The 25,601-nt window shown below is 55.1% G+C and overlaps 1 protein-coding gene across 1 annotated transcript; it reads left to right on the top strand.

Moving 5' to 3' along the window:
* The first annotated feature begins 12,217 nt into the window (after nt 1–12,217).
* On the top strand, nt 12,218–24,612 carry OTUB2 (OTU deubiquitinase, ubiquitin aldehyde binding 2). The gene is made up of 6 exons (XM_036315898.1): nt 12,218–12,414; nt 18,436–18,531; nt 18,694–18,812; nt 20,157–20,241; nt 20,761–20,955; nt 21,439–24,612. The coding sequence occupies exons 1-6, from the start codon at nt 12,412–12,414 to the stop codon at nt 21,646–21,648; spliced, it is 708 nt and encodes a 235-aa protein (XP_036171791.1). The 5' UTR covers nt 12,218–12,411; the 3' UTR covers nt 21,649–24,612.
* Nucleotides 24,613–25,601: the final 989 nt, after the last annotated feature.

The following is a 25,601-nucleotide window of genomic DNA, read 5'->3' as shown; positions in this document are numbered from 1 at the left end:
TTGAGAAAGGTGAAAAAGGAACAATATTTGATATTTTAAAAACTCTTACAAAGAAAAAGATTGACACCAATTGCTCCTATTTAACAAATCGCAAAGTAAGTAAAAATGGCCTATAAACATGAAACCTATTTCAGGTCACTGAAAATAAAAACCATATCATTTCTTCCCACCTAAAATGCTTAAGCTAGTGCGCTACTGCTTGTAATTTAGGCTCACAGACACTGCGATGCTCTCTGCAGAATAAACTCTCTGGAAAGCAACTTGATAGGTCTCAAGAGGCTTAAAATGTTTATGTCCTTTGGCTCTGTAATTCTAGGTCAAGAAATTTAAGTTAATAAAGCCAGAGCTAGTTGGTTCCAAATGGCAGCAAGCCCGAACTCAACTGGGCTTAAGCCAAAAAGAGAATGCGTTGAATTTTAACATGGAAAGGCTAGGATTCCAGCTTGAGGCACAGCCGCATCAGGGGCTCACTGTCAGCAGAATCCAGTCCGCCTTTGTCTCTGGCCTCTGCTCTCTGCATGTGGACTTCATTCTCACGTTCCACTTTAACAAGCCGGCCAACCACCTTGGCCTGGAAGTCAGAGGAAAAGAGAGAATGTCTCTTCTCAGTAGGCACGGGGCAAGTCCCAGGGTTCATTCTGATTGGATCACCTTGGGTCATGTGGCTCCTTTTAAACAAATTCCTGATTGGCCAGGCCTAGGCTACCGAGTCCATTCTAACCGATCTCTATAATTAGGGGGGATTCCATGTTCTGATTGTCCAGGCCTGGGTCAAATTTTTATTTGAGTTTTATGGAGGTGGCTAGAAGCTAGTCCCCTGGAGCTGGTGGTGGGTGCCGCATGAACTTCATGGACTGAAAGAAGGGGACAGGTGTGGTTCCCCAAAGGGAAATCAAGCTTCTGTCATCAGAGGGAGGTGGGGCCTGGAGCTGAGCAAACAAAAGCAAGAATGTTTGTCACAGATGCAACCAGGTGGCTGTATGAAGATGTCCACCACATTGCTATCTATAGTAGCCAAATTGGAAACAACCTAAATATCTCAGAGGAAGAGTTTAGTCAATGATGCCCAAACGTTGTGATTTTGTAATTCGGCAGCCATGAAATTACAAGTCCAAAAATATTTGATGTAAAACAAAATAGGATGTAAAGCAAAGTGAAATAAGCAGGGTTTTTTGTTTGGTTTTTTTTCAGTAGACAATAAAGAAGTACAAATTAGCAGTTACGAATAGTCACGGAGATGTAAAGTACAGCATAGAGAATACAGTCAATAACGTTTTAATAACTATGTGTGGTGCCAGGAGGTACTGGACTTATGGGGTGGGGGTGGGGAGTCACTTGGTAAATTATATAAATATATAACCACTTATGCTGGACACTTGTGCAAAGTAATATTGAATGTCAACTGTAATTAAAAAATAAAATAAATTTTAAATTAAACAGAGATGAAAAATTCTAGTTGTCTACATAGGATGGTTTAACTGAACTAAGTCAAGTTCAGTTTCTTTACAATTACTGCTCTGTCATGTTGGTACTATTTAAATGAAGGAATATTGAGTACAATGGGGCTGGAGACATTGTAGGTTGAAATGATTCCAAATCATTATAAACTTACTCTAAAAAAAAAAAAAAGTAAATTATAAACCCAGTTTGGTAAAAAAAATATCCTATATAATAGAAAGGCTAATATGCAAATCAATTGAATGGCGGAACAACCGGTCGCTATGATGCACACTGACCACCAGGCGGCAGACGCTCAACACAGGAGCTGCCCCCTGGTGGTCAGTGTGCCAGAAGCCGGGCTCATGGCTGGCAAGCACTGTGGTAGTGACAGGATCCTTTCCTGCCTCCGTGGCAGCGCTAAGGATGTCTGACTGACAGCCTAAGTCAGCAGTTGGACATCCCCTGAGGGCTCCCGGACTGCAAGAGGGCACAGGCTGGGATGAGGGCTACGCCCTCCCCCAAGTGTACGAATTTCATGCACTGAGCCTCTAGTAAATAGATATAAAATAAAGAGGGAAAAACACTAAAGCAGTGCTTCTAAGTGGGAGGAGCCTGACCCTGGGGAGGAGTGGGGAGCATTAGACCCTCCTAGTGGGGTAGATTGAACTAGTGGTCCCAAGTCTCCACCCCCTATGGCAGCATCTACATCCACATTCTTGCCAGAGGCTCCTGGTGGGCAGATATTCCTCTCCACCTCTTGACTTTGGGTTGGCCACGTGACTTGCTTTGACAAGTAGAATGAGAGTGGATTATGACTGGAGCAGAGGCTTAAAACATGATTGTGCAGTGGGGCTTGTCACTGTGAGCTTAGTCACAAGCCTCAGAAAGCCCCCACCCCTCCTCACCCCCCACCCCCAGGTTCCAAAGGAATGAGAGCCACATGAAGCAGATAGGGACCTGCCTAAAGTGTGGATCCACCAACATCATTCCGTTTTCAGCCAACCCACAGAGCCCTGAGTGAGAAATAAATGCCTATCATTGTAAGCCAGTGACGTTCGAGCTTGTTTGTTACGCAGTGTTATAGCGATAGCTGTCTGATACACCTGCACACCAAATCGCACATTCCAACCCCAGAGTCACTAGCCTTTGGGGCCCAGTCCACCCGATGGGCATGACATGTGTCCCGAGGAATGCTGGGATGTAGAAAAGGAGCTAAGAACTCTGTTCTGCCATATTAACAGAGGTTAGCTCTGGCTTGTGGGAGCCTAACTTTTTACTTTTTCCTTATACTTTCATATGTTTTCCAAAGTTTCTGTAATGAGCATGCTGAACATTTATAACCAGAAACAAACACATTATTCAAAAATTGGAAAGCACCTTTTCTTGGCACCTCACGGCTCCCAACCTTTGGTGCCCCTGAGAACAAAGCTGATTACCGAGTCCTCACCCACAGGACGGTCTTCAGGTCTCTGAAGACCGATTCTTGGCCCCCTGCATACTGTCCTGTCTCCAAGCTTGGCACTGTGCTTCCTTGAACGTGGTTCCACTCTCTGAACAGGTCTCCCTTCGTCTCTAGCCTCATACCATGGTGTCCCAATCTGGGTTCCACTCTCCAGGTAAGGACGTTGGCCAGACAGGAATGACAGCAAACATCTGGAAGAGGTTTCCTTGCTGCAGCCCCAGATGTGGAGGCGCGGGGCATTCCAGCCTTCCTCCCAGCCCCTCACCCTGGGGCCCTGCCCGGCCCTGCCCTGCCCTTGGCCCAGGAATGGCCAGGCTGCTGTGAGGCTGGTGCTCTGAGGTTGTAAGGGTGGCCATAGGGACGCCTCAAATGTCTTCAAACGCCAACTGCCTGGCCCTGGTTTGCCCCCACTGCTCTTACTAGGCAGCTCCAGAAGATGCTGCAAGGTTCCTGAGCCCTTTGGTGCCAAAGCTCACTTGTCCCTGGCTGCCAGCTGCCTGGGTTTCCTGCATGATTCAGGGCTGAGTGAGGCGCTGCATTCAGAATCCAGAGGCGGGAGCCCTGCGTCCCAGCTGCACTGTGGACGGGAAACGTGAGGCCGGAGCCGCGTCTCCTTGGCCTCCAACCCTCTGTGGCCTCACACAGAGCAGGTGCTCTGTGTTGGACCAGTGGGTGCATGTGAGTGAATCAGAAGAGTTAGGCTCCTGATGGCTGTCCCCATGGGGGGAACTTCTCAAGATGGCTCAGGATGCTGCTCACAGACCCCTGTGCTCATCAAGTCCTCCCGGCAACCATGAGCTGGAAAGTGTCGTTTCCCTGGCTCCGTATTTCCGAGGGGAGCTGAAGCTCAGTAGGGTCAGGTGGCTTGAGCAGGGATATCATGCAGGTCCATTGGCTCCAAATGGAACCCTGTCACTGTACTGGGAACGGTCTGCTGGTAAAAGGAACCATAAGAACCGAAACCGGTTTGGCTCAGTGGATGGAGCGTCGGCCTGTGGACTGAAGGGTCCCGGGTTCGATTCCAGTCAAGGGCGTGTGCCTGGGTTGCGGGCATATCCCCATTGGGAGATGTGCAGGAGGTAGCTGATCGATGTTTCTCTCTCATCGATGTTTCTGACTATCTCTCTCCCTTCCTCTCTGTAAAAAAATCAATAAAATATATTAAAAAAAAAAAAAAAAGGAACCATAAGAACAAGAGGCAACATGCATCGGGCACTTGCTGTGTGCAGGAACCTCGCCGAGCTTGTCGTCACTTGTGCAGCCTTCACACCCACCCTGCCAGCGACTCTCCCCCTTGTCCCTAAGAGGAAATGGGGCTCAAAGAGGTTAAAGGCTTACCGAGGTGGCACAGCCCAGCAGCCAGGCCTGTCTGTCTCCTTTCAGAGTCAGCGCTACAGGCTGAAGGTAGCACAGGCGTGAATCATGAACCACAGGCAGGAGTCGATGGCTCAAGTTCAAATCTGCGCAACAGTTCCCAGAAGAAACAAGTTCAAAGGTGCTGCTGCAGATCCCGGCTACTCAGTGTCGTCCGGGGACCGGCCTGGGGGCAGCACCTGGGAGCTGGTGAGAAGGCAGAAGCTGCATTTAACAAGACCCCTGGGGGACCCACGGGCACAGGAAGGCACTGGTCTAATTTGCTCTGAGGTAAGCAGGAGGGTGTGGCTTCTAAGGATACACCTGCACACCAAGTTCCGCCAGGAATTGCCCAAATGGAGAAGAATCCAGCTCTTCTAATGGCCCCAATGACCCCACCTTCTGTGTTTACAGAAATATTCCCCTCCCCTTGAGTGTGGGCTGGACTAGTGACTTGTTTGTGAAGAGAGTTCAACAAAAGTGATGCAATGTTATTTCTGAGGTCAAGTTAACAAAGACCATGCTTGACCTCCCTTCTCTCTCTCTCTCTCTCTCTCTCTTTCTCTCTCTCTACCTTGTGAGCTGATGTATGGAGATGTCCCATAGGGCAAGGAGCTGAGGGCGGCCTTCGGCCAGCAGCAGTGTGAGTGAGCTCGGATGCGGATTCTTCTCCAGTTGAGCCTTCAGATGAGACCACAGCCCTGGCTGAAGGCTGGATTGAAGCCTTGTAGAGACAGCCTGAGCCGGAGGACCCAGCTAAGCCATGCCCAGATTGCTGACCCGTAGGAATAGTAAGGAGGTACTATATGTTCATTGTTTTATGCTGCTAAATTGTAGGGCACACTCAGGACCCTGTGCAGCCCTCGGTGGGAGCTCAGGTGGTAACTGGCTGGGCATCACAGAGGTCATGTACCTGCCCCAGGTTGTAGCTAGGACACCTTCCAGTCTTCAGCAGGTGAGGCTGGGGCTGGACCAGGCAGCTCTCTCCAGCCCCACCCCTAAATGTCCTCTGCTTTTTCCTTTCATGGAAGCCAGAGTGTTCCCTGCCCAGCCCAGGAACCTGCATGTGGTACAAGCACTTGCTATGTGAGCTGAAGAGAGTTTAGCTTTTAAACCCGGGCCTGGAGGAGCCCACACATGGGCAGCTGGCTGGGGAACTGGCCCATCCTGGATCCTCGAGGGGCTGTGGGTCATGTTTCCACCGAAAAGGGAGCAGTGACATGGTGTAGCTGAGCCTTGTGAGGTGACTTCTCTTCCAGCTTTTCTCGTCTCACATTTGAAAAGCTGGACCAGCCTGGCACGCGGCTGGCTCTGAGGGTACAAGAAATACCGCATTCCTTTTGGTTTCCCCGCTAACATTACTTCTCACTGTGTGTCCCATCTCCCTGGGCTGGAGGAAAATTAAAGCTCCACCATCTGGGGGCTCCCTCCCCGTCCTCCCTCACCCTGTTGGGGGTGTGGCCCTGGGCAGCTGACCCAGGGAGAGCCCTGGAGGTTACGTCCTCGCTGGACGGAAGCGGAGCGGGGCAGCGGTGTTTGTCATTTTGTGCGCAGATGTGCGCAGTCAGTGCCCGTCACACGGCCATGTGCATAAGTCTCTGTCGAATGAGCCATCTTTGGTCCTGTCACTACACCACTGTACACAAGAGCAGTGTGGACTTTTTGGGCACCGTGGGCAACCCAGGGTGGAGTCACGGTCAGCCGCGACAGCCGTGTCAAGTGCTATGTCAAGACTGAGGTGATGGGGTGCAACGGCAACGCCCTTAGGAGGGGTCCGGAAGGCCCCAAACCAGAAGCCTGGACTCTCAGATAAGGACTCCACTGAGCACCGACCTGAGTGGGACCTCCACCCCCGGGGCTGTAAGAACTCAGAGCTCTGACCGCCTGAGGCTCGCGCTGGGCTGTACCCCGGGTCACACTCAGAGTCCAGCCAGGCTTCCACTCCCTTGGACATGGTTGTCACTGCAGGCACTTGGCTTGCGACCAACGCCTGTCTCTCCACCTGCAGACACCACCAGTCTGCTCTGCTAAGCTCCCTCTCTCTGCATGTAACTGCATGTGCCTGGATTGGCTGATGGGGGAGTCTCCCTAATAAACCTGGCATTGTGGGAAGACACCTGGGAGTGACTCCTTCGGGGACGCTCCCTCACTCACGACAACCACTCACCCAAACACACAGGTGCCTGGAAGGGAGGGGCAACGGGTCTTGGATAGCTGGGCCAGGTGCTGAGTTCCCTGGGGCAGCGCAGGCCTTTTTCCTCTGGTCCTAAGGAGCCAGGAGAGAGCTGGGAGTGCCCCTGTTTGGGGACACCTGCTTTCACCCCTTCCCCAATTCCAGGAAGTTCTTCCTACTCAGCCAGACCCATCTCCCCCGTTCTCCAGTCCCCAAGTTCCATTGTTCTTCCCAGAAAGATCTTTTCTCAAAAATAAAAGCCTCTTTTGCAACCTTGCCCCTGCGGGGTGGGAGCCAGGGCAGCCCACCGGCCTCAGGGCTGGTTCATAGCTCTGCTCCCTGAGGGTGTGTGTGTGTGTGTGTGTGCTGACAATAGCTCTGCTCCCTGAGGGTGTGTGTGTGTGTGTGTGCTAACAATAGCTCTGCTCCCTGAGGGTGTGTGTGTGTGTGTGTGTGTGTGCTAACAATAGCTCTGCTCCCTGAGGGTGTGTGTGTGTGTGTGTGTGTGTGTGTGCGCTAACAATAGCTCTGCTCCCTGAGGGTGTGTGTGTGTGTGTGTGTGTGTGTGCTAACAATAGCTCTGCTCCCTGAGGGTGTGTGTGTGTGTGTGTGTGTGTGTGTGCTAACAATAGCTCTGCTCCCTGAGGGTGTGTGTGTGTGTGTGTGTGTGTGTGCTAACAATAGCTCTGCTCCCTGAGGGTGTGTGTGTGTGTGTGTGTGTGTGCGCTAACAATAGCTCTGCTCCCTGAGGGTGTGTGTGTGTGTGTGTGTGTGTGTGTGCTAACAATAGCTCTGCTCCCTGAGGGTGTGTGTGTGTGTGTGTGTGTGTGTGTGTGCTAACAATAGCTCTGCTCCCTGAGGGTGTGTGTGTGTGTGTGTGTGTGTGTGTGTGTGCTAACAATAGCTCTGCTCCCTGAGGGTGTGTGTGTGTGTGTGTGTGTGTGTGTGCTAACAATAGCTCTGCTCCCTGAGGGTGTGTGTGTGTGTGTGTGTGTGTGTGTGCTAACAATAGCTCTGCTCCCTGAGGGTGTGTGTGTGTGTGTGTGTGTGTGTGCTAACAATAGCTCTGCTCCCTGAGGGTGTGGGTGTGTGTGTGTGTGTGTGTGTGTGCTAACAATAGCTCTGCTCCCTGAGGGTGTGTGTGTGTGTGTGTGTGTGTGTGCTAACAATAGCTCTGCTCCCTGAGGGTGTGTGTGTGTGTGTGTGTGTGTGCTAACAATAGCTCTGCTCCCTGAGGGTGTGTGTGTGTGTGTGTGTGTGCTAACAATAGCTCTGCTCCCTGAGGGTTGTGTGTGTGTGTGTGTGTGTGTGTGTGTGCTAACAATAGCTCTGCTCCCTGAGGGGGTGTGTGTGTGTGTGTGTGTGTGTGTGCTAACAATAGCTCTGCTCCCTGAGGGTGTGTGTGTGTGTGTGTGTGTGTGTGTGTGCTAACAATAGCTCTGCTCCCTGCGGGTGTGTCTGTGTGTGTGTGTGTGTGTGCTAACAATAGCTCTGCTCCCTGAGTGTGTGTGTGTGTGTGTGTGTGTGTGTGTGTGCTAACAATAGCTCTGCTCCCTGAGTGTGTGTGTGTGTGTGTGTGTGTGTGCGCTAACAATAGCTCTGCTCCCTGAGGGTTGTGTGTGTGTGTGTGTGTGTGTGTGTGTGTGCTAACAATAGCTCTGCTCCCTGAGGGTGTGTGTGTGTGTGTGTGTGTGTGTGTGTGCTAACAATAGCTCTGCTCCCTGAGGGTGTGTGTGTGTGTGTGTGTGTGTGTGTGTGTGCTGACAATAGCTCTGCTCCCTGAGGGTGTGTGTGTGTGTGTGTGTGTGTGTGTGTGCTAACAATAGCTCTGCTCCCTGAGGGTGTGTGTGTGTGTGTGTGTGCTAACAATAGCTCTGCTCCCTGAGGGTGTGTGTGTGTGTGCTAACAATAGCTCTGCTCCCTGAGGGTGTGTGTGTGTGTGTGTGTGTGTGTGTGTGTGCTAACAATAGCTCTGATTCTTTCTGACCTTCCCCAGCAGTGAAACAACACAGGAATTTGTATCTCAAGGAGTTTTCCAGCTCACAGTGGCAGGCTCTGATGGGAGGGGAGGGGAGGGGAGGTGCGGCCAGGGGCACAGGGTTCACTTGTGCACAGGGGAGGGTGCACTGGGTCCTGGTCCCCTGCAGAGCACCTGCCCGCAGGCAGGGGAAGCCAAGTGCGCAGAAAAGCACCGTGTAAAGACGCCAGGAAGATGGGCCTGCGCTGAACAGCTCCTGCCGGTGGGGAGGGCTGCCTGCGGTCCCTCCTGCAGAGCTCCGTTCATGGTCCAGGAAGAAGGCAGGTGACCTCCTTCCAGACGCTGATGCAAAAGTCCTCGGGGCTCCTCCTGCCAGGAGCAAATCCCTACCAGTGCCCTTTGGCGTTAGTCACACTAGGATGCCCAAGGGTCAGGCCCCAATAACCACCATACAAGGCCCACTTACCGGACACCAAGTTCAACAGGGCGGGAAAGGTCCGGGCTGTATGAGGCCCGCGAAACCACGTGGTCTGGCCCTGCCAAGGCATCAGGGGGGAGTTAATGAAATGTTCGACCACATAGAGCAGGCTAATTCTTAAGGTGGTAATTTTGTGTGGCCCTCGAATGATGTTATAAATATCCAATAGCTCTTGGCAGAGAAAACGTTCCCCACCCCTTCTATCACATCCGCTCCCCATCTCTGTGCATGAGCTGCGTGTGACTGTATTGGCCACTGAGTGTCAAGTGCCTTTCATGGTCATCTCAAGTAGCCTTCCCAACTGCCCTCTGTGATAGGCATGAATACCCCCACTTCACAGATGAGGAAGCTGAGGCTCAGAGAGGTCTGACATGCTCAAGGAGAAATGCCATGGGAATCATGACATGGATATACTACATGCCACTGCCCACACTGGTAATTGCCATGTTCTACTGCCCCCTCTGAATCACAGTTGCAAAGGGTCAGCATCAGAGAAGGACAGACATGGGGTGGTGGAAACGCAGAAGAATTTGTGACCAGCTTGGCAGGCAATCTGGGCAGGCGTCAGGGGGAGGGGCCAGAACTTGAAGGCCAGGTGGGATCTGACATGTGCCTGTGAAATGGGCATTCAGGAAGAGCAAATGCTCAGGGCGGGGAGAGCATGGGGAAGGTTCAGAGTGCTTGAAGCCATCCTCTTAGGCTCATGTGCTGGGCACCTGGGGAAGTGAGGGGAGAGGGGACGAGAAAGGTGGGTTGGGGCCACATGTAGAGAGTGAGGTGGGGAAGGCCAGGCCAAGGGCCCAGGGCCCAGCCCTGGGTGCTGGGGTGTCCTTTGCTGGAGGACAAGACCTGTGGGGCGCAGTTATGGCGTTTTGGCCAGGTTCAAGCCTCGGACTAATGAAATGACAGGGTCCTCTCATTGCCACGTGCTAGTCCCAGCTGGAGGGCAGGGCCCTCCCAGCACAATTATAGCCAACAGCTATGGTTGTAAGCTTGAACCTGTGGTCCGAACACGTGGCCCCACATGCCTTGTGATAGAGTTCGGGTGCATGTAGTTGAGTGAGGTGGAACTCACGAGAATGCTGTAAACAACCTGATCACGCCCCTACTTTGCCTCGTGGCATCTGCTATAAAATAAAGACACGGCTTGTGGGCGCTGGCGCTGTCTCCTCATCCGGGAGCAGCGTCCCACCGAGACCCAGCTATTATTCTCTTGTCTGTCTTTCCTTAATCCTTTCACCCCCCACCCCCACTCGGGATCACCCGTGGTCGTGCTGGCGTGGCACAAAGACCCTCTTTTCCAAACCTGTGAGGTCATAGCAGCCATCTCCCGACCCCTCCCCCAGACGCCTGGGCACCAGGTAAAACAGCTGCAGGGAGAGGAAGCCAAGTCATTTCAGACAGAACTTGATCACCCCCAGCTCTGAGGCGGCCCCCGAAAGGCCTGCTCACACTTTTAACTAGGACCCAGCTTGAAAAGCAGCTGGACTCTATACGTTTTCTCTCTTCTAATGGGGTTTTAGAGAGAGAGAGAGAGCTCAGAGAGAGCTCAGGAAGGAGCCTCATAGATTAAAGAGATAACATGTCCCCTGCTTATTGGAGCTGGAGTTGAGGAAAGAGTCCATTCCGCATACACTGAGGTTCTGGATAAGACTGTTGTTTAAAAGCTTCACTACTAAAAACGGTTTTTAAAAATCTGTTTTAATCCCCCAGATGGTCCAGCCCTCTCATTGAGTGAGGAATCACAGGCCCAGAGATGGCTTGGAAGTCACCTGAGGCCACACAGCACAGAGTGACAGAGTCAATCCAGCGGGGCCCCGGGGTTGCTGCAAACCAGCCCAGTGCCCTTCCACACCGCAAGGTTGGCGCAGTTTGGAGCTGCCGTGGCCGGGGGCAGGGAGGAGAGTGGGCCAGGGCTCAGGGCTTAGTGCGGTCCAACACGAGGATTCCTAGAAGCCCCGGCTCACTCAGGGTCCTCCTCCTGGGGACCCCAAATGCCTTGGATGTGGGCTCAACCAGGGCTAAGCCTGAGACCAGTCCCCAGGCAATGCCCCCACCAGCCCTTTCCTCCTCACCTGCACCCCTGTGACCGCTCTGACTCAGTCATGCCTCCACCGAGCGAAGCCTCACAGCCTGGAATGAGCACCGGCTGAGGAGTCAGGAGTCTGCGGATCTGGCCCAGCTGGGCCTCTTCCCAGCTGAGCAGCATGGGCTGCTTTGTCCCCTCTCTGGCTTCCTAGGCTGTAAAAAACACAGAGCAGAAACTCTCCAAAAATAGGGGCGAGGGGCGTGCAATGGCCCCCCTGTGGTCTCATGCAGGGTGCATTCAAAACCAGCTCTGAGTCAGGCCGCCTGGGACTGACTCCCCCTGCGTGCTGTGAGTTTACCTCCCTACACTAGATGTCAGAAAGTTAAGACAGGCAGTGAAGGCTGAGAGGTTAGGACAGTGCCGGATACACAGTAAGTGCTCAGGAAAAATTAGCTCTTAGTGTGATTGCTCCTTGAGCTCCATTGACCCCACACTCCCCACCTAGTCAACAGATGCCCTTGGAAGACACAGGCCTTTGTTTGCCCAGGAGCCTCGCCTGGTGCCGAGACAGGGGCGTGAGACGGGGGTGGGGAATAGCTTACGGCCTGCTCCTGGAGGTGGTAATACCGGCGAAAAGGGCACATGCAGTGCACTGAGCCCCCTCCCCACACACCTCTCCCCACTAATGCACCTCCTCCAGGGGCCAAGGGCGGCTGACTACATCTTTGAATGAAACATAGTCCTGTTTGATGTTTAGTCATAATGAGCTTGTATGCCAGCTGAGTCACCAGCCCTGGCTCGCGCTCTGTGCCTCATCTGTGACCATACAATTCCAGGGGCCCAGACTCGACAATCCCAGAAACTCATTTCTTCAACAAACATTAATGGTGCCTGGCAACCTACTGATTCATGAGTTGGAAGGGGATGAGATGTCACTTAGAAGCCACACAAGGGCAGGCAGTTGATGTGTTGGACACATGTTCCCTATGTGCCTGTTCTCTGATCTCAGTCAACTGCACTGCTATGGCGCTGTTGTTGAATGAATGAGGGCCAGCTAATCTCTCAGAAGGCCTCGATTTGCAGTTCTGGTTACAAACGAAGCCTTTACAAAGGAAGACCTTTCTTTCCGGAGGGTGCGAACTCCTTCCTTACTTAAAAGCTTTCTGTGTCTTTAAAAGGGGGCGGTACCCTGTCAGATGGACCCTAACGCATAGGCTGAAGGCGAGTGAAGGCCCACCCACTTTCTGTGACGTTTTGTGCGCCGGCCTCTGATTGCCCGCCTCAGACGTCAATCGCGGGGCGTGTGTCTCGCTGGGACACAGCGTAGGTCTGGCCTCTGGTTTGCGGAGCGGTCGGGTGTATTCGCCTCCCTCTCCCCCCAGCCCTCGAGGCCCCTGCCGCCCGAACCAACGGCGTAGCCAGCCGGTGGCTCCGCGGCGCCCTCCCGCACCGATCGCTCCTCGCTGGGGCGGGACCTGGCCCGACGGCTCCGGTCACTATGGTCAGTGGTCGTGGGGGGAGCGGGGAGTGGGCACGGGAGGCGGGGTCGCCGCCCTGGCGCATGTGCACTCGCGGGACGGGGGTCGGGCGCGAGGCTCAGGTCCCAGCGCGGACCCGTGGCGTTCGGACCCCGGGAGCGCTGAGTCGGGGCGGGTGCTAGGGGCCCCGTCCTTCCTCGGAAGGCCCTGCGGGGCCCGGGACGCACCCCGCCGCCCCAGCGGACGCACAGCGAAGGGGACCCAGCCTGGCCCCCATGGCCCCCGCCCAGGCGCGCTAGTCCCAGGTGTCCCCGAGGTAGGTGCCCTCACGGGAGCCAGGTTGGGGCGGAGGGGGGGGGGGGGGGTTTCCAGGGCTAAGCATTGCGCTTCTTTGTTAAGTAACCCCAGTCGGCTGCTCAGCCATCGGACACCCCCCCCCCCCCGAGGCCCACGCGTGGACCTGGGGTGCGCAGTGGCCGGGTCACTGAAGCCAGTCTGGCCCGCACATCAAGCGCAGGTGCTTCGAGGGAGGACTCGCACGGGGAGGAGGGAGGGCGAAGCCAAGACTGGAGGAGCCCCTGGTTCAGAGCCCCGTCTGAGCTGAGAAACCGGGGGCTTGAGCGGGTGGGGAAACGAGGCCCAGACAGGAAGGGGACGGGACGGTCTGGGGGAGCCTGGACTTGAACCCGAGCCTCTGGACTCGCCCCAGTGCTCTTGTTCCATCAGGGCACCTTCCCGGGTTGGGGAGGGGCCAGGCAGCCAGGGTGCTGCGGTGCTGCCGGCCTGAACCCTCCCCTGTGGGTCCCTTGTCCCCCCACCCCACCCCCCTGTCCTGTGGAGTGGAAAGGCGGGTGGCCCTGGGAGTCACAGCACTGCGTTCAAATCTCACCTCCACCCCTTGGGAAGCCCAGAGGCTTTGGCTGGCCCAGTCCCCTCCCTAGCACTGTTTTGCTCATCTGTGAAATGGGCTGCCAAGGGGACCACATGGGGGGCGGGGGCGGCTTTTCCTGTGATCAGTCCTGGTAATAGGTGTGCACAGGTGCCTGGTTCTTTTTGCTCGGTCTCCTTCCCCCATGTCTGGGCATAGAAATGGGTCACTATTGCCGGATGCTGCCAGGCAGGGGCAGGGGTCAAAGCCGGGTCATGGCCCCACACGTTCTGGGTGTGGTGTGGGCAGCCGGGTCACCTGAGCCCCAGCGTCCTGGACAAACCAGCTCGCTGCTGAGGTGTGGCTGAGGTCTCTGGGGCATGAGGAAGCACCGCTTCCTGCTTCTACCCAGGGCCCAAGGGCTTGCCTGGCTCTGCTGCCCTGAAAGGGGCCCAGGTGTTTGTGCATCACCCACCAGGGAGTAGTCTGAGGTGGGTAATAATGGGTTTAGCCAACCTGGAGCTGGAGGCTGGATGCCTTCCGGTCACCACTGGGTAGCTGAGAAAACAGCAGGGACAGTGGGGTCTGGGACCTCAGCTTCCGCCCTTGGTGCTGTACAGTGAGCCCTTGACCCCGCCGCTCTGCCTGCCCTGGACTCATGAGGCTGGAAGTTAGAGGGCAGGTGGGGTCCAAGCATCACACCTTCACCCGGTCACCGTCACTGGGAGGCTTGGGTGCCTCCAAGAGGAAGTGATCAACCCACTAAGTAGGACATCTCCAAGGCACCCAGCCTCCCTAATAATGGGGGGGGGGGGGGGGAGGCAGGCTACGTGGGTCTGTTCTCTTCTATTCACTCAGCATTTATTGAGCACCTGCTGTTTGCCAGGCACCGTGGTGGACCCTGGGCTGTGTGGTGTGAGTGGTGGTGAGTGTGTGCGTGGTGGGCAGAGGAGAATGTCTTTGGAAGATACAGCGTCTTCTCTCCTTTCCTGTTTCAAAGTCATGGGCTGCGCTTGAGGAAGGTCCCAGCTAGAAGACACAAAACCCCGTGGGGAGACAGGGCCAGGATGAGGACCAGACCTGGGCTGCTACGGGGGGCCGGGGGGGCTGTAGGTGATGAGGGTCCCATGCTCACTCGAAGTGCATTTAACGTTGGGTGAATGCATGGGTGTCAGTAGTGAACAGAAAACCACAGGGCCCTTTTGTGACTTTGTGCTTTTACTTGTCAAACAAGACCCCAGTGGGCATTCTAGTCATGCTGGGCACTGAGGACAAAGGCCAGGGCCTGCCCACTCTTAGTGCCTGTTGGTCAAGCCTAGCCGGACACAAGCACTTCCGGAGCCCCTGGTCCTGGCCTGAGGTCTGACCAGGGCTTTGGGAGCACAGCGGGAAGCCAGCACCCTCTGAGGGAGCGGGAGTGCGGGAGGCCTTCACCGGGAGGGCTTGGCAACTGGGTGTTGAAGGGTGTTCCTTCAGGAGGGACCATGGGAGGAATGCACCCCAGGCAGGAGGGCACAGAGGCCTGGAAATATGGTTAAGAATGGGGTGTTCTAGGGAAGGATAGTGGTCGGTGTGGGTGCAGGGAGCTGGGGGGAGAGCTGAGTCTCTAGAAAAGTAGGTGGGGCTCGGCCGGCGTGGCTCAGTGGTTGAGCACCAACCTATGAACCAGAGGTCATGGTTTGACTCCCGGTCAGGGCACATGCCTGGGTTGCGGGCTTGATCTCCAGTGTGGGGCGTGCAGGAGGCAGCCGATTAAAGATTCTCTCTCTGTCTCCTTCTTCCTTCCTCTCTGAAATCAATAAAAGTATGTTTAAGAAAAGAAAAGAAAAGCGGGCGGGGTCAGAACATGTTGCGCCGTGGGTTGGGTTTACTCTGCTGGTGGGAAGAACCATAGCATCGTTTTGAGCAGGAAGAGCTGGTTGACGTTGATGATCGCTCTGGCAGTGCAGTGGACACAGGGCTGGAGGTGGCCCGGCTGGAGTCTGAGACTGGCTCATCCACTCGCTGTCATCCACTCAGCATGCAGTTTGGAGCATTTCTGGGTGCCAGGCACTGGGGCTCTAGTCCTGGCAGGCAGAGTCCTTGCCCTGATGGAGCTGACATCCTAGTGGAGGGAGACAGACAGTGTGCAAGTGAATGAGGGAACCTGCGGGTCAGAGGAATGAAATGAAACTGGGTGGTCCTGTCGGGGCGGTGACGTCACCGAGTCACGTGAGGAGGCAGCAGAGCATTGCAGGCAGCAGGAACAGCAGGTGTGGATGCTCTGAGGTAGGAACGTGTGTGTCTTGCTGGAGGAACACACTGAGTGTCACTGTGGCTGGGCTCAGCCAGAGGGAGGGGAAGGCGGAGGGTGGGAGCCGTCCTCTCAGTCTTCTCCCAAGGGAGGGAAGCCATTGGGGGTGCTGAGGAAAGGCATGCCATGGCCTGGTTTACATGTTGAGCCGCCAGCCCGGGGTGCTGCGTCGGATGGTCGGGATGGGGGCGGGGTGGAAGCCAGGAGCCCATTAGGGACCCTGTTGCAGCCTCTTGGGGTTGGGGGAGATGGTGGCAGCTCAGGTTGGACCCAGGAGCAGGTTGATGGGGAAGGAGAAGAGGTGAAGAGGACTCCTGGGTCTTCGGTGTGAGCTCTGCTGGCTGGAGGGGCCTTTAGGGGAGCTGGGGACACCTGAGAGGGGAGGCCGAGGTGGAGTGAGAGAGCAGGTAGGGGCACAGTGATTTGGGGGTGCTGGTCAGACATGCCAGTGGCTGGTGGCTGTTTGAGGCCAGATCTCCAGGGAGAGGTCAGAGCCGGAGACCAGTTCTGAGGATATTGTACAAGCTCAGGCATCAAATGAAAGGGGGGCCAGTCTCTAGTTCAGGGTCTCTGCACGGCCAGCCAATAACTGTGACCCAAGACATATGGGGGCCCAAGCACAGGGTCTTCCCTATTTTCTGAGCTAAACAGCAGAGAAGGGGCATTGGGATGGTGGGCTGAGTCATAGCACCCCAACGATGCCCACAGCCTAATCCCAGAACCCCTGAACAGGGTACCTCACACGGCAACAACAGGTGTGATGAAGGTGAGGCTCTCGGGAAGGGGAGATACCCTGAGTTACCAGGGGGGCCCATGTGTCATCGCAAGGGTCCTTAGAAGGCAGGGGGTCAGAGTGAGAAGGAGCAGGAGGATGGAGGGAAGGGATCATGAGCAAGGAGTGCGGCAGCCGGTAGAAAAGGAAAAACCTAAGGAAATGGGTTCTCCCCCGAGCCTCCAGGAAACGCAGGTAACGGTAAGTCCGTGCTGTTTCAGTTCCCGAGTTTGTGCTACTTTGTGAGACAGCGATAGGAAACCATTCGGGGCTCTAGGCCTTTCCTAAGTCTTCGGCCTCCAAGCATTTTTGATTACTCACCTGAGTAAAACTGTTTTGATCATTCCACGTATTTGTATATACACATCACTCCTAAAGTAGACATTTAAAAGGGCATTATTTCCTCTCAGCCCCTGAGCCAGCCCACTCTGGAGACCTAGCCCCAGGCAGGCAAAGCCAGGCTGAGCCCCCGGGAGCCTCTGGAAGTGATGGTACCTTCTAGGAGGGAGGTGGGCCAGGTTCTGGGCCTGCCCTGCTGCTGGGCCAGCCCGGAGGCTCTGGCCTCTAGGAGTCGGAGCTGGAGGCTGTGGCCACGCCATGAGTTGTGGCTTCGGGGCACTGGGCCCGGTTCACAAGGCTGACTCAGCCCAGGACGCCCCTGCTGAGTGGCCTCCGAGGGAGGCGGGGCTGGCCACTGGGGCCCAGGGTGGACCCATGAGAGGCCCGCCAGCACCTCAGAGCCTGGCTGGAGGGCGCTCACAGATGCACTAACGGCTAGTTGACGGGGGTCCACAGGGCGGCAGGGGGTACAGGTAGAGGCATGAGCCCGAGGCCTGGCTGTTCAGGAGCCGTGGGGTAGTAATGAAAGGCACCTGCAAGGACCAGGGGATTCTCTTCCTGGAGGGGAGAGGGTGCAGACAGGGGGTGAAATCTATTCAACAGACATCTCATCCGTTCCTCTGTCCAAGGCCTGGGATGGTCCCTGGGAATCAGCCGGGTGAACAGAAGGTCTCAGAGGGTCTGACAAGCTGTCCTGTGCCAAGGAAGGCCCGTGTGGCTTGGGACACATTGACGGGTCGGGGCATCCATGCCCCCCCCAAATGCTTCTTAGTCGTAGCACCTCTCCTCTGTCCTGGATGCTGGGTACAGGAATTGGGGCTGAGAGGCCGCCCCAGAAAGGCTCATGTGGGTGGAGGCACTCGTCAAAAACGATGGCAATAAATTGATGGAAAACTGGCTTTCCGTTGACAAAACTCCCCATTAACGCCAACCTCTCAGATGTGAACTGTTGCGTAAGAACTGTCCCCTTGGGTTGTGCGCAGGTACCAGGGCCACAGGTTTTAAACTGAACCCCCAGTGGCTTTAACACCAAATTCTCCTATGTTATTTTTGTGCTGAAATCAGAGCTGTTCCTGGGTGCGTTGGAGGCAGGGGTGCCGCTCCCCGCTCATCTGAGCCCTGAGTCTGGCAGGAAAAGCGAAAGGCAGAGACCTGGCCTGAGGGGAGTGGCTGTTAAGACAGAGTCTCCTGCACCTTCCCTAGGGCTGAGCCTCCCGCTGCCACCCCCTGCTCCCTGCCAGGTGACTTCTCAGCCACCCGAGGCCTCAGGCCGGGACTCTGGGTCAGGAGGTTTCTCTCTGGGTTGGAATTGACCTGGACTCCGAGCTGGGCTGCAATATGAGCTCTCACCAGTAGGTGGTGCGTCCGGCCAGATGCTACCACCTCTGCATTTCTAGCACTGCTTGGTGCAGGCTGGGTGTTTGGAAATTGTTGGATGACTGCAAGAAGGAATGAATGAGGGAGTGAGATGGGAAGGACAGAGGCGGCAAGGGAACATATCGTGCTCCAGCATGAAGGTTCGCTAGGTTTGAGGCATTATATTCTAGAAGATGAATCAGTCCGGCGGGTACCAGATGGTACTTTCCATGGGAGGCGACCTGACTCCCTGTCCAGGGAACAGGGCATGCAGGACCCCGGTAACGTCTCACACATGTCTTTTGGGGAAGGTGACAGTCGCGATGTCAGGTAACTCGCAGTTCAGAGGCTTTGAACTTGGTGAGGGCCCATCAGTTGCTTTTGAAAGTGTCCCACTTTGCTTCTTTTGCTTTCAGACTGAAACATCTTTCCACCTAATATCAGAGAAATGTGACATTCTCTCAATTCTCCGGGATCATCCTGAAAACAGGATTTACCAGAGGAAAATCCAGGTGAGGCAGGGGGTCGGGGGAGAGGATCATAGATGAGACTGTGAAGGGGCGGGCAGTCTGAGGGGAGGGACCGTGTTGGGGGGGTGGGGGTCGGGCCCGCCCTGACAGCAGAGGACAGCAGGGGTGTTGCTGCAGATGTCCACGTTGCCCTGTCTCCCACAGGAACTCAGCAAAAGGTTCATCGCCATCCGCAAGACCAAGGGGGACGGGAACTGCTTCTACCGGGCTCTGGGCTATTCCTACCTGGAGTCGCTGCTGGGGAAGGGCAGAGAGGTCCTCAAGTGAGTGGGGCGGGGTGGGCTCCTGCTACGTCGGTGCTGAATTTCATCGAAGGTTTTTCCTCGGCACAGCCCACTTAACCCAGGGAGGGAGCTGGAGGGCTGCCTGGCAGCGGTATTGATGTTTGGGGATGCCCAGCTGCCTGCCGTGTTGGAGGTGGGGGCAGCCAAGTGGCCAGGGATGGAGCCAAGGACCGAACAGTCACAGAGCACTCAGGGCTGACCGGTGGACCCTGGTGTCCGAACCCCTGGCTAGGCAGGCTTCTCAGTGGCGGCACTGCTGACATTTCAGGCAGGATTGCTCTGCTGTGGGGCTGGCCTCTGTCCCGTGCTCTGTGGGATGTTCACAGCATCCCTTGCCTCCACCCACTCCATGTCCGGAGCACCCTCAAGCCAGGACAATCAAAAATGTCTCCGGACATGCCAGTATCTCCTGGGGCGGAGTGGGGGGTGTGATAGGGGAGGCACCCTGGTTGAGAACTGCCAGGTTAAGGCCATCATCTCCTGTTCCAAAGATAGATCCTCTCCAAGGGGGTAGAAATTAAGCCACCTGGTCCTTCTTTTGAATGAGTCATTCATAGCATTTTCTGAGTGACATTGTGTTTCTACCATATGTACACAACCGACAGAGAACCTTAAGAGCATGTAATAGTAAAATAATCAGAAAATGATGAGTTTTGAGTATTATGTTTCTTTTTAGCATAACTTAATTATACGTGTACATAACTTGGTTTTTAAATAATGGCTGTGTTTAACGCCTGGCTGGCAAAATTAAAAATTTAACAACTAGCTCTTGTGAGTGAGAACAAGCTGTCGCCAGCACACTACTGAGAAGAGCATCCCTGGCTGCGCGGACGGGGGGACTAAGGGGTGAGAGGCACATGGGGAGCGGCTGCGGGGCGGGAGGGAGGCTGTGGACTGGATTAGAGAAGAGGGTGGTGAGCTGGGCCAGACACCGGTGCTGAGGGAGAAGGCTGTGGAGGTCACTCGGAGGTCCCTGTGGAGAAGCGACCAGGAGCAAGGAAAGGCCAGGCGTGGTCCAGGCCAGAGATGGTGATGAACCCTGGAGACAGAAGGAGGGACAGAGCCAGGAGGCCTTGGTCTGGGAGCAGGTGGTGACTACCTCACCTTCCTCATCTGAGAAATGGGTATAATACCCACCTCCTTGGATTGTACACAGTGAGGACAGAACAAGTCAGTGTGTGGTCCCTGAGAGGCAGAGACATCCTTCACCTGTTAGTGACATGCCTTTTCATTGTATTGGGGGACAGCTGGTGAGAGGGGATTACAGCTACAGTGACAGCAGCGCTCCCTGTACTTCCTGTAAGCATCCATCTGTCCCTTTAGGTTCAAAGAGCGTGTACTGCAGACCCCAAATGACCTTCTGACTGCCGGCTTTGAGGAGCACAAGTTCCGAAACTTCTTTAATGCTGTGAGTTAACCTGCGGCGACGCTGAGCACCGGGGCCTTCCACGCTGGCCCAGCAGACAGGATGGGCTCCGTCCCGAGCCCCTTCCCAGCCCACAGCTCTGTGGTTGTGCCTTACTTGCTCCTCCCAGCTGGGAAGGACTGAGGGGTGCTTCCTGCTGGTGGGGATGGGGGGCGACACAGAGCTCAGAGCCCTGCCCTCCCCCTGGGAGGAGGCACCTCGCTAGAGTAGCTCTCAGGCTGGAAACTCTCCCTCAATCTCTTCCCCCCATTTCCTCTCCACCCCACTCCCTGACCCCATTCCTGAAGCGGGGCGCTCAGTTCTGAATCTCTAAGAAACAATCCCAGCGCGTGATGGAGGGAGACCCCCACTGCCGTACGCTAGACCTGACTCCGGGCTGAGTCCCTCATTACTTAGCTTTGGCGCGATCTTGAGGATTTGAAAGTGAACATGTGGTGGCGGGCGTCCCGCGGGCGGAGGGCGGCGCGGGTCTGGCTGTGCCGTGGCTGACCCCGGGCCCAGTTTTACAGTGTGGTGGAGCTGGTGGAGAAGGACGGCTCGGTGGCCAGCCTGCTGAAGGTGTTCAACGACCAGAGCGCCTCCGACAGAATCGTGCAATTCCTGCGCCTGCTCACCTCCGCCTTCATCAGGAACCGCGCAGACTTCTTCCGGCACTTCATCGACGAGGAGATGGACATCAAAGACTTCTGCACTCACGTAGGTCCTCCGGGTCTTGGGCCGTGGGGACGTGGCCCCCAGCTCTGGGCTCTGCTCTGCACCCTCTCTCCCAAGGGGACTTGAGCACCAGCCTCCCCAGCCAGGAGCACGGATGAACCAGCCAGCAGCATCCTCCGTGAGCTGCCTGAACTTGTGTAGCTCTGGGCCTCAGATTTCCCATCTGAGAAATCGGGCTTCGGACTGGACTGTGGACATAATTAATTAAGGAGTAGCAGCCCCAAAGTCACATTTGCCCCAAGTTGTTTTTTGTTTATGATGCATAGCATGAACCTGAACAAGCTGCCAACATTTAAACACTGGGCAGTTTTCAGAGGAAAATCTGGATTTCTCCAGATGTAGCTCCCAGGCCTTACTCCTGCGTGGCCACAACCAGCAGGGGCTCAGCGGCAGGCACGCTCTGACCCAGGAACACGAGAGCCAGGCCTTCTTCCTAAATTGGCGTTTTCATTTTGGCCTTTGCAGGAAGTGGAGCCCATGGCCATGGAGTGTGACCACATCCAGATCACGGCCCTGTCCCAGGCACTGAGCATCGCCCTGCAGGTGGAGTACGTGGACGAGATGGACACGGCCCTGAACCACCACGTGTTCCCCGAGGCTGCCATCCCTTCCGTTTACCTGCTCTATAAAACTTCCCACTACAACATCCTCTATGCAGCCGATAAACGTGATTAATTTTAGGCCATGAAGTGGAGCCTGTCACCTAACGGGACTGCCTTCTGAATGGAACATTACGGCTTTTCAATTTTTTAAGCGATTTAGACTGTAGTTAGAAAACAGAAAACACAGCCTTTTGGGCAAAGTCACTGGGAATGAGGCTTACCGACATGGGCTGTGGTAACTTGGCAATATTTTTAGTATTTATTTTCATGGAAAGTCAAATGCTTTTTAACTCAGGGCTAAGAAGCCAGGAGCCCTGGCTCTGCCCCAGTTCCCGAGACCTTGGGTAGGTCACCTCCCCTCTCTGGGCCTGGGCCTTCCTCTGGAGGCGCTTCTGCCAGTGTCCACATTCCATTGTGTAACAGCAGGGCCCTCGCTTTCTCTCCACCAGGGGCAGTGCCTCTGGTGGGGAGGAAGAACTCAAGGCCAGCCGACTCCCAGTTCTGTACAAAAGGATCAAGTCCACTCAGCTGTCGGACTGGCCTTGGGTGGATGACTTCAGGAAACATGGGCCACTGAGGCCAATGTGAATGTGAGGCTTCATCCCAAACATTCATGATGAGTGTTTTCTTACCCTAACTTAAGAAGGAAACGGAGACTTTTATGCCAAAGTCTAGAAGGGGATCTTCTGCATGAAGTGCAAGTTGTCGGGGCCCCTCTACCTCTCTCAGGGCCGGGACTGCCTGCCTGGCCCTTCAGGGTTCTGCCGCCAGCCCCACTTGGACCACCGCTGGAGAAAAATTACGGCCTGGGACCTGGAAGCTGTCTGTTCGTCCCCAACATATCCTGGAGGTAGACTAGCTACCCAGTCAGGTGGACACAGCACACACAGCCGTGGACTCCAGCAGAGCAGCGCAGACAAGCTTTGTAAGGTTCTCTGTCCCTCCTTTGCTCGGGGTATGGGCTGGCGAGAGGTGAGGTGGGGAAGAACAAGGCAAGCCGAAGGACTTGGCAGTGGGGAGACTTCTGTTTGGAAACTGCCTGGGAGACAAGAGCCCTGGTGGGCAGCCGCCTCCTTCTTCTACCTGGACATGCCCCTTAAGAACCTCACCTGCTGCCTCAGGACCTCGAAGAGCCCTGGCTGGCCAGGGCACTGCTAGCAAGTTCTAGTTCTCTTGCTCTGCGGGAGGAAATGGAGAACGCAGGGTGTGGAACTGCCCGAGTTACTTCCTTCTTCTCACAGGCTCCATTCTGCAGGGAGTTGTTAGAAACCACTGGTGCTGCAGTGCGAGTCGGCTGGTGTGACAACGCACAATGCACGGGGGCTGGAGCAGACTGCTCCCAGTCCTGGTACACAAGCGTCACACCTGACTCATCCATCTGCCTTGGCGAAGACAGACGTCAGGGTGCTTTCATTCCGGCAGGGACCACATTCCCATCAGCCGCTGGCTGGAATTTGAACCCAAGGGCTAAGTGATCATGCCACTGTCCACAGGAATATAAATCTTACCCTTATCTCTGAATTGGTTCAGTGTCTCACCCGGTTCTGGGTAGGAGTGCTGGGCTGGGAGTGCACTGGACGAGTGGGGGGACGTGTTACGTGGTTTGTGAATGTCAGCATCCCGTGGCCACTCTGCGGGTGTGAGGTGGGTCCCGAGCCCCGGCCAGGCTCTCAAGCACAGCACCAGTAGCCCTGGCCGCCGCTTCTCTGCCGTCGTGGCTTGTGTAGTGTCCACAAAAGCAGTTTTCCCTTTGGCAGACCGGCTGGAGAAATGCCCTCCGAGGCTTGCCCATGGTGTGCTTCTAGGCCCGAGGGCCCGCCAGAGCTCACGGGGGGAGCCTACCACCTTAGAATCAGTGCCCGAGAGGCGGGCTGAGTTGCTTTCTCTAAGGGAAGCACTGTGGAGAGAAAGGAACGGCACGCTAAGTATAGATGCTACTCGGCTTAGGATGGGTTCCGTCCCCAAAAAAACTAATTTGAAAATATTTTAAGTCAAAAATGCAGTTACCACCTAACCTACCGGACATCAGAGTTTAGCCGCCCACCTTCCACGTGCTCAGCCTTTAGTTGGGCATTTATCTTGAGTTTCATCTCAAGAATTGCCTTCCTCTTCTCACCAGAAGCAGGAGACAGATGGGTGTTTGGTAGGCATGCTGGGATGAGAAGACAAACCAGTGCTGGGGGCAGTAAACTACAGAGCATCGGTGGTTTGCCCTTGTGCGCTCGTGGCTGCCTGGAGCTGCGGCCGCCCAGCGTCACAATAGGGCATCCCACCATGTGGCTAGCCTGGGAAAAGGTCAAAATTCAAAGTGCCGTTTCTACGGAATGCATATAGCACGTGTGCACTATCATACAGTCAAAAAGTCCTAAGCCGGGACAGTGTGATTCGCTCAGATCCAGTCACCTGGTCTGGAGCGCCCAGCCATGCTAACAGTCACTCTTCCTGGGCAATCTCCATCCACCCCATGCAGCCATCTCTTTCTAGACCAAAAGCTTTGAGTTTGCTTTATAATTGTATATTTATTACTTTCTTCCCAAAAGAAACTTTGTAAATCAATGGAAATATTTAGCAACAAAAAGAAGACTATCCTTGCTTTGACGTAGCTCCTATTTTAGGCACAGAGGGGCTCGGGAGGCAGCCTGGGTTTGAATCTCACTTTGTCACTGACTCCCTGTGACTCTGGCCAAAACACGTCCCCTCCCTGAGCCCTAACTCCCACCTTAGTGAGATGGAGACAGGACGACTCAAACTACTACAAGGCTCAGCTATAGGGAGTGGTCTATGGATGGGGATGTTCTCAACCTACCCTTCCCAGGGGCAGCAACGGGACATGCAGGATAGGGGAACACTGTGGCTTCCCAGACCATGGTCTGAGAACCAAACACACATTCCCACACTGGGTGGAAATGGGGGTGGGGGCGGGAGCTCTGGGTGGCTGCCCAGGGGCCCTAGGTCCCATGGGATGTGGGCCAGGCCTTACAACTTCCCGGGCAGTTGGTGAAAACATTTCCTACCATTAAAATGGTTTCCATAACAACTTTTGTCCTGGCTACTTAGTATTTGGTGCCCGTGGGGCTTAAGTGTGTGAGTGGATTTGGTGGTGGTTCAGGCTGCTTGCTCGGTGGAAGATCCAGACACTCAGGAAGTCCTGCCCTTGGGCTGGAGGCATCAATACGAACCAAAGGCCTCACCAGAGCTTCCCCTCATGCGATCAGAGAGCAGACCTGCCTGGGAGGCTGCCTCATCTTTTAAAACCTCCCTTACATGTCATCCCACCAAAATCCTATATAATAAAAGGCTAATATGCAAATTGTCCCCTCGACCAGGAGTTCGAGGGGGGGTGGGGCTGGCTGCCCAACTGCCCGAAGCCCCTCCCCCAGCTGACCCCACCCCCGATCACACCACCCCACCCTGATTGGGGGCAGGGCCAGCTGGCCAACCTCCTGTGTCCAGCCACCACCACCCAGCCGGATCCGCCCTAATTGGATGGGCCTGCCGGACCCCACCTACGCACGAATTTGGGCACCGAGCCTCTAGTAAAAATAATAAAAAAAGAATTTGCCATTAGGAGGTATGGGCAGGATGTCAGTGGACATTGGTGGCTCTGGCCTGTGACAAGTGGCCCCGGGCCTCTTATGGCTCAGGTGCTGCTAAGGGACCTTGAATCTCCATGTATCATTTGGAAAATGGAGAGTCCCCTGCTGTCCTGACAGCTGTCACTCAGGCGCTGACCTCACGGACTACAGCCGTTTTCTTCTGCGTTCTCTCTGGTGACACTGGGGAAACACTCTTTGGCAACACTGCCATCTTTAATGCACTATGTTTAACCTGCTCTGAGCCCACAAGGAAATACCCAGGGTTCCAAACCCAGCTCCACCACCTGCTGCTGTGTGAGCCTGAGCAAGGCTTAACCAGTCTTCTCCGTGGCAAGAAGGACGTAAGAATGTCTCAGGGACCTGACAAATAATGGAGTAGCTAGCAGTGCCTACCAGTCCTGGTACTTGGTCCACACGCTATGACACATGA

This window comes from Myotis myotis, unplaced genomic scaffold (assembly GCF_014108235.1).
Source record: "Myotis myotis isolate mMyoMyo1 unplaced genomic scaffold, mMyoMyo1.p scaffold_m19_p_1, whole genome shotgun sequence".
NCBI classification, from domain to species: Eukaryota; Metazoa; Chordata; class Mammalia; order Chiroptera; family Vespertilionidae; genus Myotis; species Myotis myotis.
This window is presented reverse-complemented; position numbering and strand designations above follow the sequence as displayed.